Here is a 20,577-nt window from a genome sequence, read left to right as displayed (position 1 = left end):
TTTTATGCAGTAGTTCCAATTCAATGAAGTAAGACAGTAGATAAGTAAATGAGTAAATAAATAAATAAACAAATAGAATTAAAAAGGAAGAAACAAATCCATCATTTTCTACAGATAAGTCAAAAATTCAAGAGAATATACAAAGCATAAGAATTAAGAGAGTGTATAGTTTTATTGAATACAAAGTCAATATTAAATTACTTGCATTTCTAGGTATCAGCAATGAACAGAAAATGAAATTTTAAACTATGCCATTTATAATTAATTCAAAAAGTGTATTCGTCTTTATCAGAAAACCATAAGAAATTATTGAAAAAAATTAAAGAATATCTAAATAAATGGAGAGATATACCAGGTTCATGAATCAGAAAACTCAAAATTGTAAAGTCAAATTTCTCCAAATTGAACTATATATTAAATCTCAGTTAGAGCCCCCAACAGTTTTCATGGCATACATCAATAACATGTTATATGTTTTATATGGAAATGCAAAGAGTCAACAAAAGTAAAGGCACTGTTAAGACAAAAAACAAGGTGGAAGGCCCACAAGTATGGGATATCAAGACAAATTATAAAATTATAGTAATTAAAACAATGTGGCTTTGGTATAAAGACAGACAAATAGAAAAATGAGACAGAACAGAAGTTTCAGAAACAGACCCAAACATATTCACTCTTTCATGGCAAAGTGACATACATTACAAAGCAGTGGAAAGGGAAACATGGTGACCTTTTCAACTAAAATATGTGGAGATACTTGAAAATCCATTCGGGAAAAAGTGAAAGTTGACCACATGCCTCCCACAACATGCAAAATTGAATTCCAAGTGTGTTGTAGACCTAAATATGAAAGACAAACCAATAAAGTGTATAGAAAATTATATAGAATATTTTCATGACCTGAGTTTAGGACAAGATTTCTTACAAAGTAAACCAAAAACAGCAGCCATAAAAGAACATGCTGATAAATTAAAATTTAAGAATTTCTGTTTATCAAAAGATATTAGTAAGAGACTAAAACGATAAGCCACAAAGTGAAGAAGGCATTTGCAGCATATATAGCTACTATATGGCTCTTATCCATAATATATAGAATTACAAATTAATAGGTAAAAGACTGGCAGTTCTTTAGAATAATGGGCAAGAGACTTAAAACAGACATTTCACAAAAGAGAAAATCCAAATGTCCAATAAACATATGGAAAAGGTGTTCAAACCCCTCAGTAATCAGGAAATTGTAAATTAAAAACCCAAAAAGATGACACCTAGTATGTGTAACAGCCACAAAAATGGCTAAAATGAACAGGAATGAGAATATCACACAATAGTGAGATGTACGACAGTGGGAAATTTATGTGACTGAGGAAATTTAAACATCTCTTTGAAAAACAGTATGGCATAATGTACTAAAATTGATGATATGTTTACTCTATGGTCCAGCAATTCTATTCCCAGATATATACCCAAAAGGAATGTGTGCATATGTGCAACAGGAAACATATGTAAGGATATTCATAATAGCATCTTTTATAAAGTTACAAACTGGAAACAATTCAAATGTACATCACCAGTAGAATATGTATAAAATTTTGCAGTATTCATATTATGGAATAGATATAACAAAGAAAATGAGGCACCTAATGCTCTTTGCAACAAGGATGAATTTCATAAACACATTGAAAAAAATAAGCCGGAAACAAAAGAATATCTGCTCTATTTTTTTATATTTATAATGTTCCAGCACAGCCAAATTCTAGCATTTAGGAATGTATAGTTAGATGATAACCCTATAAAGAAAATTAAAGAAGTAATTAATCCTAAAGACAGGATAATAGCTACTTTCATGGGAGGTTGAGAATGGTTTGGGATTGGGAAGGAGTGATTTGATGGTGCTTAGGAAGATGCCAGTGTTTTATTTTTTGACTTAGTGTTTGCTCTATAATGGTCAGTTAAGCTAGGTGTTTATTTGGTACATTTTTATATGTGTGTTATGTTTTACAATAAAATGTTTTAAAAAACAAAACAAAAACAAAAACAAAAACAAGCAAAAATCAAATAGGATTCGTTTTCTTAGCTATAAAATGCAGTGGGTCTCTGTGGACCATAGTGTCATCAAAACATGCTCCTGGCCCTAAGGTGTAAGCTAACAGTGAGCCAAGAATTCAATAAAAGATAATAGGACTCGAACGCTGAATATGAAAGCTGAATAAGAAAGAATAACACTACAAAATGGTTATTTCTAAGACAGTACAAAATTGAGTTGTGGAATTTAAAATTGAGAAAGTAGAGGCATTGTTTTGTATGATTGAGAGCTTATTCTTTAGAGATTTTAATTCTCAGCTACATGCTTTACTAGATGGCATTGCCTAATGATTAACTATACTATTACAGAGCAGCTAGATTAGACAGTGTGAGTGTTTTAGGAAAAGTAAAGTGTTAACATATGAGTATTCACCTTTCTATTCCCCTACCTGCTCAGATGAGTTCTGTTTGCTTTGAAGTGGTCTAGGGTCTTCATTATGCAGACTGGGATAGCTAGTGATGGCTAAGAACCTGATAAGCTGGTGAGGCTACCAAGATGGACACTGGAAAGGAAGCTAATCCATTCACTAGGGAATGCATTTGGTAGAGAGTATCTGGAGAGCTTAGAGTAGAATGGAGATTTTGAGGGAAGCTGCCATTTAAGTGTATATGTATGTTTGTGTGTGTGAATTTTATAAGATTTTTCTGAGCATTATGGATATAATACTTGATTTCAATCTCTCCACCTTGCCACAACCATTGGTTTTTCTTGAAGGCTCTAGTAAAGATTTGTATTACTTCCACTTATTTTTCAATTATTGACTGGTGTTTCTTTAATTGCAACTCTGTCTGTCTTCAGTCAGGTTCTATAAGCAAATATACTAAGCAGGATGTATCATAGTTCCAGGGAAGTCTAGGAGAAATGCACTCACAGAAGGTGAGAGGCAGCAGATAATGGAGAACAGAGACAAACAGTGCTGCTAACACTACAGCAGAGGACAAGGGAACTGCTGGCTGAGAAGTGTTACTTCCCATTAGATAGAACAGTGCTGGAACACCACGCTTATTGGGAAGACCAACTTTTTAATATTTTAAGAAAATACTTTAGCCCTTTCTAAGAGATTTTCTTTACTTTGGGAATGATTATCTCATTCTAACAGAATTCTGTGGTAAAAATATGAGATGATTTATCATCTTTATAAGCAACCTGACTATTGTAATAATATTGGGGATGCAGATTCTTGAATTCTATGAACTTTTTCATTTGAAAAGCTGGTTACAAAGAGGAAAGTGGTCTGATCTTGAAAACTCTTGATCATGATAAAATTCTAATACTTTTAAGAAGAAAGAATAAAATGAGGAATTTTAGCTTCATGTTTTAGAGAACATAAGAATGTATTATCCTTACTGGTAATTGATGACTGAATAAGAACAAGGTTATAAATTTCAGTGAAAAGCAGTTTTTAAAGGTCCATTTTAAAACAATATATTATTCCTCTGAACATAACATATTTACTCTTGGGAATTAAATTGCATTGGAAACACAAAATATGACTCTATCCACCTAAGTGTTAAAGTAATTGATATCTGATCCAGAAACTTTCCTATTAAACATTACTAAGCATAGATCCATTACTGAATATTTATTTATTTAGTATATAAATCTTGATATTTTCATGAAAGAAGACAGGATATGCTTATTGTATTACTTTATTATTATTAAAATACAACCATGCAAGAAAAAGAACTATGCAGAATTGCATTATTTCATTGGAATATATGAATAAAAATCTCAAGAAAAATCTTTATAAATGAAAATATAATGATTCTGGGGTCAGTGAATTATTATTTGTTTTATATACCCTGACTGCTCTGCATGAATCAAACTGGATTTTGCCTTAAATAAGAAAAATGGACAGCTACACTACTAAAAAATCAGTAATTTTTCCCCATGAAACATAATACAATACAGCACTATTCTAATACAGCTTCAAGGTTTTGGTGAGTCTCACTATAGCCCTGAAATAGAAAAACTTCCTGAGCACGTAGAAGCCTTGTTGTTCTCTGAGGTAGATTTGAATTTTAACCCTCCCTCATCCATCTTGTAGACGTTATAAGGACAATATGGTCCTAGCGCCTGCCAATGGTGGTAAGTGGATTTTTGTCATACTAAACCACTGTAAAACTAATTTCTAATTTAGTTGGTTCATTCAATAGAAAAAATTCAAAATGAATTTGTGCTTATATTATTTTCTTCTTGCATCTGCTCTTCATGTAGAAATCAGTGACAAGTGTGACAGTATGTTGGGGCCTGGCGAGAGTGAATACACTGCCTGGGGGATCTCTATCTTGAATACTCTCCCTGCTCATCATCACCACCTCTGCCAGAGATTGCTGGGCTCACTGAACTGTCATGTGATCAGGGAAGGTGAACTCAGTACTGCCTGAGCTTGATGAAGGTGACCTGGAGTTGGGCAGAGTTTCTGAGCTGGAGGTTTGTCTGCCAGCCCCCACTGGGAGACTTAATGGTGTTAGTCTCCAAGTTTTAATGATAATAACTACTTCTCCAGCAAAACTCTGATAGGTAGACTCATTCAAGATCCTTGAGGTATAGATTTCATGACCTTCATCTGTTGATTGTTTATTCTGATGACCTCTGTAATTCAGAAATTCTTATGTATGGTCTCAATTTCTCTTGCTGCAGTTAAAATGACATAACGGTATTCTAAATCCTATGGGCACTAGCACTTACCCTGAAAGGTCACCTTCCTGCAGGTTGGAACAAACACATGTGTATGAGATCATCCACCTGCAGTTATCCATGAAAGGGTGATTAAGTGTGAGGTATAGGAGACTATACACAAATTCTGAGTGTTATGAGCATGGAGTTGATTGCATTTGGAGGAGTGTCTATTTAGTTACTGAGGCAGCAGGAACTTCTGATGTAAGGCAGCTCAGTGTGTTCATTAAAATTACCTGATTAAACAAACAACCCATTAATCCTGGTGGCCTAAAGCAAGAAAATTTTGTTTTTTGCTCATTTAATAGTTCAATGTGGGTATTCAGTGGTTGACCTTCTACATGATCATTCAGGGATCCAGGTGTTCTGCAAACAGAGTGGTTGTCTCTGGACCACCTCCAAGTGGAAGCTGACAGGATTTGAAGGATCACACACATAAGGCATGTGATGTATGTTATGCTGATGTTTACCGAGATGGCACTGGTGTCATGGAGTTTGTATGGAAAGAAGATATGACCTATGTAGTTCGAACACTGGATAACACTAAGCAGCTCCTTTAGATCCATGGCTCCCCACTCGGGCAGTGGATGGGAAAAGGGTTTTTCACAGGAGGGTTTATGGGCCAGGCCTGAAAGTAGTGTATGTTATTTCTGTGCACATTCCATTGGCCATTACTCAGTCACAAAGTCTTGCCTAACTGTAAGGGAGACTGGGAGATATATTCTAGTTTTGTGCCTGAGAGAAAAAGAAAATAGTTTGGTAAACAACTAACTAGTCTTTGCCACATTCAGTAAAGGACCTCTGTTTCCAAACTGCCCTCCCATCTGTTTTCTCCCTTATTATTCTTCTAATAAGGGTCAGCCTTCCGTTCTGCAATTAGAGTTTAGGTTTTAATTGAAAATACTCTCTGGGAAAGAGGAAAAAATGTAGTCCACTATTCACCCGGAAGTGTAAATGACTAATCAGGTCCTTTCTTAGCAGCAGGTATATTCTCAGTACCTAGAATAATTTCGGGATTGTATGTGCTCAATGAATGTTTGCTGAGTGCACAAACAGATGAACAAAACACTCATCTCCATTGTAGCTCCTCTTCTTGTCTTGAGGATCCTGGGATGCTGGAGCATGTAGAAAGAGAGAAGGAAATGGCAGAGTAAAATAGCAAGCTGGAGAGAGGGCTAAGCCTTCTTCCAGCCTCTTGTGGAGTTGAGGGAATTTCTAGACTAAGACCCAGTAGATGACTGGGGGTCACAAGCCAACTTTCCAGCAGGCAGAGAATAGATTTAGTTTGGGCTGGTAAGGTAGGAATTGTTATTGTACATCTGGAGGAGCCCTCACACCAGGAGGCAGCCAGGGGACCGATCAAGGTGTCTTTGGTCACCTAATATGCCACATATATGAGCCCATCAGGTCCTGCACATGGAAAGGGAGTTGATCTCAAGTTGCACAAGCCAAGCCAAAAGCAGTCTACTGCCCTGCACCAGAGTTGGGAAAAGAAGTCCTCCTTCCCATCCCACTGACCCTTTTGGGCACTGGGCACACCTGAGCTCTGAGAAAGCCAAAGCCAGACAAGGGGAAGAAGCAAAATTGAAGAAAAAGGGGAAGGAAGTTGGTGAATTTGATTAGATAGTTACTGGAGTGATACTAAATTTTAGAAATGTTTGGATAGTATGGATGGTACTGAGTCCCCTTGGGTGGGAACAAAATATATTGCTGGCTCCAGGCAAAACAAAGAAGAGCATGTGTTGGTTAAAAAATAGTCTCGTGTTTGCTCCTATCTGTTGTGTTATTGTCCAGTCACACCTGCTGCATAAATATTTGCTGAAATAAATAACTGAATCTATTTTTTGGCAGGATAGAAGCTTCTTAAATTCTATATACAAGGCTGATAAAAGGGAATTCTGGTTTTTGGGAAACAGCAACAAAACAAGGTAGCTACTCTTCTGTGCCCTATCTTTCTCTTTCTGTGACTCACCTTCTAGATAATACTTTTGCTACTGATGTCTGCTCTAATCACCATCTGCGAGGTGTGTCAAAATGCTAAAGATAATATCTGACCTTCTCTCTTCTCATGCTCTTTGTCCTCACTCATCTTGGAATTGGCTGGGGATAAACAAGCTGTATCTCTAAGTCTGTGTACATAGAGTTTGTAATAGTGGTTTCACCATCATCCTAGCAATAGCTTTGGGAGAAATCCCTTTAATCATTTGCAACAGAGGGAAATAATGTCACTAGTGCAATAGCCTTGTTAACCCAAAGCACACAGTTTCACAAAGCAAAGAACCTAACTGCTCCCAACAACATTTCAATTCTAGGCTGCCTTCTCTACCTCTTCTCCCCATTACAGATTCTGTGGTTTCCCTGTCTAGGTTCTCATAAAGCACTGTCATACTCCAACATTTGGTAATTATAAAATAATAGAAACAATCGTTAGTAACTTATAATTATCTTCCCTTCTAAAGTATAAGATCCTTTAGCATGAATCGCCTTGTCAATAGATCATAATTCATCTTGATAGCAGGTTTGATGGAGTTACATGAGACATGAATCTGGCTCATTAATGTTATTATTGTTTCTAAACTCTCTGTGGCAATAGAGCTTCCTAAGTATTAATTAATCTTCACAATTCTCTGTGAAGTAGCTTAAATATAACTAAACTAATGCTACTAGTAGAAGATTGCAAAACTGGTGATTTCCCCAATGAATCTCCCCTCATTATCAATGGATCTGAGAGTAGAAATGGAAATAGCTGAATTTGATTTATTTTTTCATGACACTAGATAATTATGGTTTTTATATGCCCATTCTTCTCCCCAGAAAACCCTCAAAATAGCCATAATAAAACAATGAATGATATATGACAACTTGCAAAAAATGTGAGTTCTGAGATATTTTTACCTACTTTCTTATAGAATAACTCAAAGTAAATCAGCATCAGTGGTCATTAGCCATGCATTGTGCTTTCTTCTCTCCACTTTTTCTGTGCTAAAAAGGAATGAGGGAGTCTTGATGGGAGGATGTGCAAATATTAGGTACACTTATTTAAGGATATTGCTGAACTACCATTAGTCATTGTTGAACAGCTCTTATTTGGTACAACAAAATCTTCCTCTTAATCAAGAATAGCACTTGACATATAGTAGACATTAAAAAATATTTTTGAATTAATGAATAAAAGCAAGTGGCTTCCAAAGACAAACAGACACAAAAAATACACCAGTGTTATGTCCTCTAGAGTATCCCTGACTATATAAATCTGATTTGGATACCAGTGATCTAAGAACATAAGAAAAGAGGGAGATTTAAGGTGTGAGATAGGTCATGGGAGGAAATCAGAAAAAAGAGACACTGGGAAAAAAATCCATCTTCAAGAGAATACTGTATTCATGGTTGACTGGTGATGGGTATGTGGGTATGGAGAAAGGTGGCATTTGACCACAGTTCATTCCTTCCTTTTTTTAAACCTCAAAGATTTCTAGATTTTACCCCAAACTCTAAAAATATGGAAACATGAAAGGACAGGACTATTGTTCTAGCCCTAGTTTAAACCTTAAAATAACCTTGCATTTAAATTACAACAACATACCCTTAAAATAGAAACAATAAAAAAATAAACCAGAAAGGTCCCTGTGTTTGTTGGGAAGAAAGTATTAGCTGTAGGAACTTAAGATGGTGGCTAGGTGAGACAGGGCAAAAAAACACCTCCATGAAAAATACTAGATAAAAGCCAGAAAGTGACCCAGAACATCAGTTCCCAGCAATGCACCAGCTGGAAAAGTTCTGCTAAATCCACAGGGACTGTGCACTTGGTGAAACTGGGAGTCTGCATTCTGAAACGAGTGAGTGAGCTGGCTGAAAGTCTGGCAACTGTGCTGCGGTGTGGGGAAACCGTGGGTTGGTGTTTGGTGATGGACTAGTTCCTTTAAAAAAAAAACCCGGGAGTGGCTGCAGTTAAGATGGTGAGAACTACGCAGTGAAGCACAGCAGGAGCAGACTGTGCCAACATTTCGGTGTCTGGCATGGAGGATAGCCATTCCCACACCTGCTGCTGATTGTCTCAGGGCCAGGGGGGCAGAGGGGAGACAAAAGAAGAAAGAAACTGTGCCCCTTGCAGCCATCTCCCTGGCGGGCAGGGGATGCTCCTACCTGGGCCTGACCCACAGCCCACAGCTGCACCAAGAAACCCAGTGTGACGAGTTTTTCCTGCAGCACCGCACACACGCCACAGTATTGGCCATGGACACTGGCCTTTGGTATACCCGCAGCTGGTTGTCCTGGAGCTGGGAAGGCGGAGCTGTGCAAGGAGGGGGAGATTAACATGCCCCATTCAGCCATCTTTGCAGCGGGCTGGGAGCGCTCCTGCATGGCCCAAAGGCCCAGGGCTTCCTTGATGGGCTAGCATGCACTTGTGATGTGGCACGGCCTCCCCTCAGCAGAGGTCCTGGAAGAGCACAGCTGAGGGGGGGACCTGCTTGGAAATCCCAGGGACCCAATGCAAATGCCGGGGACTTGTGGGTCAGTGGCAGAGACAATCTGCAGCAAGACTGAAATGAAGGCTTAGACTCTTGCAAGAGCCTTAAACCTCTGGGAACACCTGGGAGGTTTGATTACTAAAGCTCCCCTGCTTCCCTAACCACCCAGTCACATGCCCCACATTCAGGGTGGACAGCACCAACAACACACCCAAACTTAGTGCACCAATTGAACCCCACAAGAATCAGATTCCCACACACCACAAAGACAAAGCTGGGGAGAACTGACTTGAGGGGAACAGGAGACTCACGGATGCCATCTGCTGATTAGTTAGAGAAAGTGTACGCCACCAAGCTGTAGATCTGACAAATTAGAGATCAGTATTTTTAATATCTGGTAAGAACCCTATCAAATAAAGCAAATGACAAGAGGTCAAAAACAACAGAAAATCTTAAAGCATATGATAAAACCAAACACCCAAATCAAAAGATCAGAAGAGACACAGTACTTGGCGCAATTAATCAAGAATTAAGGACAAACAACAAGAGCATGGCACAGGATATAAAGTACATAAAGAACACCCTAGAAGAGCATAAAGAAGAAATTGCAAGAGTAAATAAAAAAACAGAAGATCTTATGGAAATAAAAGAAACTTTTGGCCAAATTAAAAAGACTCTGGGGGATTCTGGGAAGATGGCAGCATAGAGAGAAGTGGAAGACTTAGTCTCCCCCAGAACAATTCATAAATGAACAAAAAACAAGTAAATAACCTGGAATAACAGCGGGGAGACAAACATGACTGCCCACTCATCATCTACCAACCTGAATTGGGAGGAATGCCCAAGATCACAGCATAAAATCCATAAGTAAAACTGCGGACCCGTGCTGAGAGCAGAGAGCCTAGAGCCGAGAGCCCCTCCCTCATGGAAGCCGTGCTGTGCACTCTCTCAGCCCAGCTCCGAGTGAGGTTTTAATATTAACTGCTCAATACAGACAGCAAATCCTCAACAAGCAGACAGAGGCTTTTGGTGACAACTGACCTTGGGAGAATCGGGGGACATATCTGTCTCAGGATAGGGAGCCCAGAGGATCGGGTGCTATCTCTGGCTGATGGGTGAACCTGGGAGTTTTTCTGTCCTTCTCTCTCTCTCTGTGGAGAAAACCTCAGCTGTTCTCAGCCCGCAAGGCATTGCAGTAAAGACAGCTTCAGACATTCTGCATTCTGAAACGAGCTGAGAGCGCGCCACAGCACGGCCCAGCAGCCCAGGGCTTCCCTTGAGGGACAGTGTGCACTGGTGATGTAGCACAGCATTCTCTCAGCTGAGCTCCTGGAGGATTGTGGCTGGGAGGGGGGACCTGCTTGGAGAACCCAGGGGCGCTATGCCAAGTCCGGTGGTTTGTGGAGCAGTGAGAGAGAGGGTCTGGGGCTGAACTGAAATGAAGGCTTAGACTCTTGCGGCGGCCTAGAATCTCCTGGAACCAGGGGGATTTGCACATTAGAACTGCCCTTCCTCTCTGGCCACCCATACACACGCCCCACATTCAGGGCGGATGGCTCCAGCAACACACCCAAACTGAGTTCTCCAACTGAACCCACAAGAATCATTTCCCCACACACCACAGGAACAAGGCTGTGAACTGACTTGAGGGATATAGGTGACTCACAGACGCCATCTGCTGGTTAGTTAGAGAAAGTGTACGTCACCAAACCATGTCTCTGAAAAATTAGATCAATATCCTTTTTTTGTTACAACTGGAAAGAACCTTATCAAGCAAAACAAATGCCAAGGGGCCAAAAACAACAGAAAATCTTAATGCATATGATAAAACCAGATGATATGGAGAATCCAGCTCCACAGACACAAATCAAGATTTCGGAAGAAACACTCTACCTCGCACAATTAATCAAAGAACTACAATCGAGGAACGAAAACATGGCAAAGGATTTAAAGGACATCAAGAAGACCATGGCCCAGGATATAAGTGCCATAAAGAAGACCCTAGAAGAGCATAAAGAAGACATTGCAAGAGTAAATAAAAAAATAGAAGATCTTATGGAAATAAAAGAAACTGTTGGCTGAATTAAAAAGACTCTGGATATTCACAATACAAGACTAGAGAAAGCTGAACAACATCTCAGTGTCCTGGAAGCCCACAGAACAGAAAATGAAAGAACAAAAGAAAGAATGGAGAAAAAAATCAAAAAAATTGAAATGGATCTCAGGGATATGATAGATAAAATAAAATGTCCAAATTTAAGACTCATTGGTATCCCAGAAGGGGAAGAGAAGGGTAAAGGTCTAGAAAGAGTATTCAAAGAAATTGTTAGCAAAAACTTCCCCAACCTTCTACACAATATAAATACACAAAGCATAAATAGAATAAATCCAAATAAACCCACCCCAAGACATATTCTGATCAGACTCTCAAATACTGAAGAGAAGGAGCAAGTTCTGAAAGCAGCAAGAGAAAAGCAATTCACCACATACAAAGAAAACAACATAAGACTAAGTAGTGACTACTCAGCAGCCACCATGGAGGCGAGAAGGCAGTGGCATGACGTATTTAAAATTCTGAGAGAGAAAAATTTCCAACCAAGAATACTTTATCCAGCAAAACTCTCCTTCAAATTTGAGGGAGAGCTTAAATTTTTCACAGACAAACAAATGCTGAGAGACTTTGCCAATAAAAGACCTGCCCTACTTCATATTCTAAAGGGAGCCCTACCAACAGAGAGACAAAGAAAGGAGAAAGAGATATAGAGAATTTTAACAGACATATATAGTACCTTACATCCCAAATCACCAGGACACTCATTTTTCTCTAGTGATCACAGATCTTTCTCCAGAAGGGACCATAAGCTGGGACATAAAACAAGCCTCAAGAAATTAAAAAAAAAAAAAAAATTGAATATACTCAAAGCACATTCTCCAACCACAATGGAATACAAATAGAAGTCAATAATTTTTGAACTGTAACTCCACTATTTACTTCCTACATGATAAAAAATAAACAAACTCTAATGACAAATCAGTGGTTTTGAGCTCAATGTAAAATATGTAATTTTAGACAACTATATAAAGGTGGGGGAATGAAGGAGTATAGGAACATAGTTTATGTGTCCTATTGAAGTGAAGGTGGTATCAAAGAAAAACAAGATTGATATGGATTTAGGAGGTTAATTTTAAGCCCCACAGTAAACACAAAGAAATTATCAGAGAATATAACCATAGAGATGAAAGGTAGAGTTTGGGTTAAGAGAAATGGGGGAAGGGGCAATTGGGAGTTAAGAAATGAGTGCAGGGTTTCTGTTTGAGGTGAATGGAAATTTCTAGTAATGGATGGTGGGAAAGAGCATTACAACATTCCAAATGTGATTAATCCAACTAATGGAAGGCTAGGGAGGGGTGGAATGGGAAGATTTAGGCTGTATGTATGTTTCCACAACTGAAAAAAGAAAAAAAAAAAAAGACAGTCTAACTAGACGACGAATGCTAAGGATGAACTTGGATGGGATTGGAGGATAGAGGACAGGTGGCTCAAAGGGACACAGTTGAGACATAAGGAAAAGGAAATATAGAATGTAAGCTTTGTATCATTGTTCAATCTCATACTTCTTAGCTGCGCTTAATGGAATTACATAAAAGAATGTTCTTGTTCATGGGAAGTATATACATGAATTATAGTGTATGTTCAAGGATGTGTGCAGCTAACTCTCATATGTTCAGAAGACAGAGCAATAGATTATTGTTGATAGATAGGGAGGGAGGGAGGGAAAGAAATAGCGATGTGACAGCATGTTAAAGTTGGTGGATTGAGCTATTGGGGGAGGGGGGTCAGGCTATGATGGAATTCCGTATATGGGGCTAGTATTGTTTTTGCAACTATTCATGTAACTTTGAACTTATTTCAAAATAAATAAAAAAAAAAGACTCTGAATACTCATAATACAAGATTAGAGAAAGTTGAACAACTCAGCCTCCTCGAGGACCACAGAACGGAAAATGAAAGAGCAAAAGAAAGAACAGGGAAAAAAATTGAAAAAATCAAAATGGACCTCAGGGATATGATAGATAAAATAAAACATACAAATTTAAGATTCATTGTTGTCCCAGAAGGGGAAGAGAAGGATAAAGGTCTGGAAAGAGTATTCAAAGAAATTGTTGGGGAAAACTTCCCAAAGCTTCTACACAATATAAATATGCAAAGCATAAATGCCCAGCGAACTCCAAATAGAATAAATCCAAATAAACCCACTCCAAGACATAGTCTGATCAGACTGTTAAATACTGAAGAAAAGTAGCAAGTTCTGAAAGCAGCAAGAGAAAAGCAATTCACCACATACAAAAGATACAACATAAGACTAAGTAGTGACTAAGCTGCCACCGTGGAGGCGAGAAGGCAGTGGCATGACATATTTAAAATTCTGACAGAGAAAAATTTCCAACCAAGAATACTTTATCCAGCAAAACTCTCCTTCAAATTTGAGGGAGAGCTTAAATGTTCCTAGACAAACAAATGCTGAGAGATTTTGCTAATAAAATACCTGCCCTACTTCAGATTCTAAAGGGAGCCCTACTGACAGAGAAACAAAGAAAGGAGAGAAATATAGAGCAATTTAACATATGTATATAGAGCATTACATCCCAAATCACTGGGACACACATTCTTCTCTAGTGATCACAGATCTTTCTCCAAAATAGACTGGGGCATAAAACAAGCCTCAATAAATGTAAAAAAAAATTGAATATACTCAAAGCACATTCTCTGACCACAATGGAATACAAATAGAAGTCAATAACCATCAGAGACTTAGAAAATTCACAAACAACTGAAGGGTAAAAATGAGGGAGAGATGAAAACATTCCTGGATAATCAAAAACTGAGGGACTTCATCACCAGTAGATCAGTCCTATAAGAAATGCTAAAGGGAATTGAACTGGCGGAAAGGAAGGGACACTAAACAATTGACTGAAACCACATGAAGAAATAAAGATTTCCCATAAAGATCACATGGTAAATATAAATATCAATACTGTATTTTTGATTTGTAACTCCATTATTTACTTCCTACAGGATCTAAAATACATAGATGGTAGTGATAAATCAGTGGTTTTGGACTCAATGTAAATATGCAATTTTTGACAAGAACTACATAAAGGTGGGGGAATGGAGGAGTATAGGAACAGAGTTTACGTGTCCTATTGAAGTTAAGTTGGTATCAAAGAAAAACAAGATTGTTATAGACTTAAGAGGCTAAATTTAAGCCCCATGGTAAACACAAAGAAGTATTAGAGAACATGACCATAGAGATGAAAAGTTGAGTATGGATTATGAGAAGTGGGGGAAGGGGCAATGGGGAGTTAAGAGATGAGTGTAGGGTTACTGTTTGGGGTGAAGAGAAATTTCTAGTAATGGATGGTGGGAAGGTGATAGCATTGCAACATTCTAAATGTGATTAATCCCACCAATGGAATGCTAGGGAGGGGTTGGAATGGGAAGATTTAGGCTGTATATATGTTTCCACAATTGAAAAAAAAAAAGACAGTCTAAACAGATGACAATTAAATGCCAAGGATGATCCTGGATGGGATCTGAGGATGGAGGAGAGGAGCCTCAAAGGGACACAGATGGGACATAAGAAAAAAAAAAAGGAAATATAGAATGTAAGCTTTATATCAATGTTGAATTTTTTGAACTTCTTAGCTGTGCTTAATGGGATTGCATAAAAGAATGTTCTTATTCATGGGAAATGTATATGTGAATTATATGTTTGTTCAAAGATGTGTGCAGCTCGCTCTCATATGTTCAGAAGGCAGAGCAATAGATGACGGATGATAGCGAGGGAGGGAGAGAGGGAGGGAAAGAAAGAAACGGTGTGACGGGATGTTAAAGTTGGTGGATCAGGGTATCAGGGGAGGGGGGTCGGGGTATGCTGGAGTTCTGTGTATGGGATTTGTATTGTTTTTACAACTGTTCCTGTAAGTTTGAATTTATTTCAAAAAAAAATTAAAAAAAAAAATAAAAAAAAAAAGTATTAGCTGCAAACTTGAAGATATTGAATCTTACCTGTGTAGATATACTCCACATACACAGGATGAGTTTTTGTGAAAACCTCTTTTACTTTTTCTATTTTATCGGCTCTAATCTTTGTTGCAAATGGTGTGTACATCACTGAGAAAGATTCGGCTCTGGTGATGGCTTCTTCAATCATGGCCTGAGGGAAAGCAAATGACACATTTGGCATCAATAACAACATACGACTTTTTAAGAGTGTAAGAAATATAATTACATTTATGGATGATTTAAAAAATCTATATACTGTACTGCAAAGATAACATATCTTGGTCTTGAATATTCATTAGAAAGAAATTTTAATTAGTTCTGGAAATAGTATTTCATATTAAGAAAACCAATTAAATGGAGAAAATTTGTAAACAGCCTTCTCTAAACTGAGCATGCGTCAAGATAAAAATAAAAAATTCTGTTTTCTAAGGTGTCATTTTTTTAGTTGTTTTAAAAAAATCAAATTCTTAAGTCTAATGTTATTATTAACTTACTCATGAACAGGCAGTGGTGAGTAATTTGTACAGAGAAACTTTTCCTTAAAAAACTGAAATATCTAGATGAAAGTATTTTCTATAAATAACATGACAAACTGTAGTTTTTTTCTTCTCCTAATAACTGGGAAACCTTTTGGGATAAGAAAAAACTTTTCTCAACTTCCTCCCAACAAAGGTTCCTTTCCCTTCAGATCACAAGAGCCGCTGCAAATGGATTTGGCTATTTAAGAATTTCTTTAAATTATCTTTGCTCATGTAACATTTGTGATAATGCCCTGCTATCACCCTGAGCTTCCTGCTTTAAATAGGACCATTACTATTTGTAACAGACCAAAAAGAAAGTTATTTGAAGTTTTAGAAGGAATTTGTTCTCTTCCTACAACTTTTCCTTCTAATGAGGTTTGAACATTGAATAAAAAGTGGAAGCATCTATAGTTACCCCCATTTTCCTGAAAATGGAATAAAAGCATGCTATTAAAAATGTATATTTTTTAATAGGAAGAAAACTCTTCCCTGACAACTAAGAATGTCAATAACCAATAATGAAAAAAATTAGATTTGAACTTTCAACAGAAAAAACTTGTTGAACAAACAACAGATTATATTATTACCTGCACAGTATTTTGTAAAATAATTTCTTATTGATATTAAAGGCAGTAAGGAGTTGATTTTACACAAAGCCGCCTAATTGAACTTGTTCATTACGTGCTCCATGCCTCAATAACTTCAAATGGCCTCTGTGATCATCTATGTTGTCTGTAAAACAGCAGCATTGAAGAATTCACTGGATGAAGAATTTCTCTGGCACGAATATTAGAGAACTACAGTGGGACAAATTTCTGACTGAGTGACAACTTACATGGCCTACAACACTGTCCTTCCCAGGCTAAAGGAACTGGAAAGGGAACAAAGAATGTGGTTGTGAGACTGAATGAAAGCCGGGCCTCAGACGTGTTAGCAATGGATTGTGAATGCAGGGCTCGTCTGGACGCTAAGGCCTGGATGGGAATTTTGAAAGGTTAAGAAGGCTAATTCAGGCAGCAAATCTGGAATTCAGAGATGCAGGTGAAGAACTCAAATAACATGTTTAGGCATAAGGTACTGGTCCTCTAGCAAAAATCAAGATCCGTTATACTGAGTCAGAGAAATAGTTCCTCCAGCTCAGATCTTACATATGTTCACTGCTGGAGCCAATATCCTGTGATAGCCTGTCCAGACTGAGCAAGAGGTGCCTGGAGTGATGTGTTGAAGTCATTTTTGACCTCAGTTCCAAGGTCATGATCTGACATTACTGCCTTTTGTAAGTTCTTGCTTCCTAACACCTAAATACCTTTTTGGATGGTCTCTCTGAATATCTTGGTGGAAAGTATTTTGCTTTAAATCCTGGACCAAAAATTTAGTGAAGGTGTTTGATCCTCCAATTTATTTCCTGAAAGACATTAGCAGTATCCCAGCAAGGCCAGAAAGGAAGAAAACGCTCTCTTCACCTCTTTTCTTTTCCAACTACTGGCAGCTTAAGTGACTGCTGGCAGGGTAATTTTGCTGCACCATTTCACAGCAGGGATGTTAAGTCTCGTGCCCAAGAGCCTACACCATCATCTTTGTAAGTGGCAGAAGTGTGGTTTCCATGTGGCAGCTTGATACGCTCGTTTAAGGATCTGAATTCTTGGCTTTTTGCTCGAGGCATTGCCGTCAGGCCTTCACAGGGCTCTACTCTCCGGAGGGTATGTGCTGAGAGTACCCTCCCCCTTGTTCCACCAGAACCAGTGTAGATGGGGTTTATTCGTGGGTTCTGATGTCCGTCGTGAGGATGAGTAAGGAAGTGGGTGACTGAACAGAGTGAATATGTACAAATACGAATGGAATTCTCCATGGAGATGCTCTCTCCAAGGAAATTATTATACCCTCAAGAAGAAATATCACAATATTCAGTAGAAATGAGAATACATTCTGCTGTGATCTCATGCACTAATTTTTTTTTCTGCAGATGGACAACCTTGAGGCTTTGAACCTGTCTTACATTGCTCTTGTAAAGGAATAATATTATATTATATTATATATTACATTACATTATATAGATAAATTTAACATTGTTGGTTACTGAATAAGTCATTAGTGGAACAATCTAGGAAAAATGTTAGCCTTTGTACTTTACTAAAAAAGTGGGAATTTGTGCCTATTTTGTTTTAGACACTAAAATTTCAGTTATTCCTTTTGTGACTGTAATAACTTGTGATTTAAAGTTGGGCTTGACTTTCATAGAGTCTAGTATCTGCAATCTGAAAAATTAGACTGAAGGCTTCTCTAAAGTAGATTATCACAGACATTAAATGCAAACTGTATATTTTAATATACTTTTCTTTATCAAAGATTTTTCTTGATTTTGAAAATGAATAGAGGAAGGGACCAGATGAGGAACTGCAATTTGTACCAAATAAGCTGTACAAGAAATGGAGATAATTTCAAATGATATTTTAAAATTTGATATAAATATTCTGCAATTGAATCTTTCTTTCCCAATGTGTGAGTCCCTCTGATGTCAATAAATGTTTAAGGTGTGCAGAGAAGGGAAGACAATCAGTCCATGTGTTCTGTTTTTAAATATGCATTGCTGTTAATTATGCTTTCTCTGATGCTACTCAAAAAGAAGCTTTGAACTTAGGTGCATACATTTGAGGGCCTTAATAACTCTCTATTATTACCTTCACATTTATTATGTTTTAAAGCATACATTATAGTTATACAAGCAAAGAGTATATGTGGGCAGGCACTGCCTCTGCAAACAGTAACATAATATTTTCTCCCTCTTCTTTAGCTAAGTAAAAGGAACCACTTACTATTACAGAAATCAACTTGCACAGGATAATCGTATAGCAAGGGAGACTGGGAGAGACAGGAGAGAGATACTCCATCAAGAGGAAAGGACAAGCGATAAAAGGAGAGGGAAAGGGTGATTAGCAAAATTGAAATAAACAAAATTCATCTTCCTCTTGTAAACCCAAGTGGTTCTTCATGGTGAATTTTCAAGAGCACTCAAGGTGGCCAGAATAAAGCTGGAAGAAACTATAAATCTCAGACAATTTCAGGGTGATGGAATTATGTAAACTTTTTTTTTTCTATCTTTTTGCTGGAGGTTTTAGGCAAATTGTAAAGTTTTAAACTCTGTGCCTGGTGATAGTGGTTTAGTAAATGGAAATCCTGTGTCTCCTAATTAGAAAATGTGATCAAATTATTACAGATTATTTTCAAATGATTCCTCTAATGCTCCCAATATTAGGGTTGACTATAATTGCAGTAAATTGCTTTACTTAGAAGATTAGATCTGGAAGGGACCTTAGGCTTTTTCCAACCCAATTACTGAGGTTTGGAGAAGTTTTAAGTGACTTTTTTAAGGATATACAGTTCTTAAATTTTATAGAACTTAGAATTAGAGCCTTAATATTATATTTCACTTTTTTTTTTGGAAATTATGACTTTGTTTTTTGGGCACATGGTTAGTCATTTTCCAGACTCCCTTGTAGTTCACCGAGGCTGTGTGGCTGAGTTTGGACCAATGAATGCAGGTGGAAGTGATAATAATGTATTGCAGGCCTGCCCCATAAAACCCTGCCAAGCATGATCCTCTACTTTCTTTCTCTGTGAGCTGGCTGAAGAGGGAGGCTCCCAGGAGGTGGAGGAGGGTGCAGCCTCAAGATGGAAGCAGTCTGGGGTCCCCTGTCACTGATCAGAGGAGATCCAACCAGAACAACCAGTGTGAATAAGAAGCTACTGAAATTTTGAGGTTATTTGTTATAGCTACTAGAGCATAATAATAAATGAATATTGTAATCTCTCTGATAGTTCATTTTCATCTACTAAGCTTTATGTGATAACAAAAAATATAAAACACTGTATTTTAAGAGATAAATAACATTTCACTTATAACAAGATATTTATAAAATAATATTTATTTTAAGAGATAAAATTAAACTTTCAGTGTGATAAATACTTTTATATATGTTATTTGTTTAATCTTCCTAAAATCCATCTAGCTAGGTATTACTAGTGAATGAATATTACGATTGTATTATTTTGTTTTCAGAGTTAACATTATTAAATTCAGAGAAAGCAGTGCTATATTGCAAACTATTAATGACCGAGATGAGAAGTGCTAGTCTTTGGTGGTTAATGTGGTTTTTTGTTTTTACATTAATAAAAATGCATTTTTGAAAAATGACAAGAATTTTATGGAAAATGGAAAAATAAAACTTTGGGAACAATATTTTTCAAATGTGATATCTCTAAATACCTATTCATTTAATTTAGAAGATTCCCATTTTCTTAAAATTCAGAATTAACCTAAAGAGAAGATTTTCTTAAATATCTTTTTTTTTTTTTGAGACTTCTCCGTAAACCCATTCACTGTATAATATATGCAATAGCTAGGATTGATATTTTAATGATGATTTTGTTTAATATAATGTTATGTCAGAATAAGACATGTAATAGATGTTTGCCCCTGCCTTAGTGATCAACTTTTTAATGCTAAATATTATCTTGGATTTGTGAGAGTTGAAGCAACCTTCACCAGAAACTCTGTATGTTTTTAATATAAGGAAATATTTGGCAGCTTTGCCATTAAGTCTGTCAGCCAAGTGATGAGAATGTTATATATATCTTCATACAGCTTAAATCAAGATATTTTAATTTTTGTTGTATTGTCTGGAAAGGGCCAAAGATTGTATGAACAGTTTACTTGTACAAAGGTAAACAGAATTTTACGTAGGTTTTCTGGATTCTCTC

The 20,577-nt window shown here is 37.2% G+C and overlaps 1 protein-coding gene across 2 annotated transcripts in view; it reads right to left on the bottom strand.

The window, feature by feature from the left end:
* The window catches only part of SPATA16 (spermatogenesis associated 16), a 320,164-nt gene that overhangs the window by 71,270 nt on the left and 228,317 nt on the right, over nt 1-20,577 (bottom strand). For both annotated transcript variants that reach the window (XM_037840523.1, XM_037840529.1), the window contains exon 6: nt 15,302-15,449. In XM_037840523.1, the coding sequence (XP_037696451.1) occupies nt 15,302-15,449 (148 nt within the window). The remainder of the gene's footprint in view (nt 1-15,301; nt 15,450-20,577) is intronic.

This window comes from Choloepus didactylus, chromosome 1, assembly GCF_015220235.1.
Source record: "Choloepus didactylus isolate mChoDid1 chromosome 1, mChoDid1.pri, whole genome shotgun sequence".
NCBI lineage: Eukaryota > Metazoa > Chordata > Mammalia > Pilosa > Megalonychidae > Choloepus > Choloepus didactylus.
The sequence above is the reverse complement of the archived record's forward strand: the minus strand, read 5'-3'. Positions and strand labels throughout refer to the sequence as shown.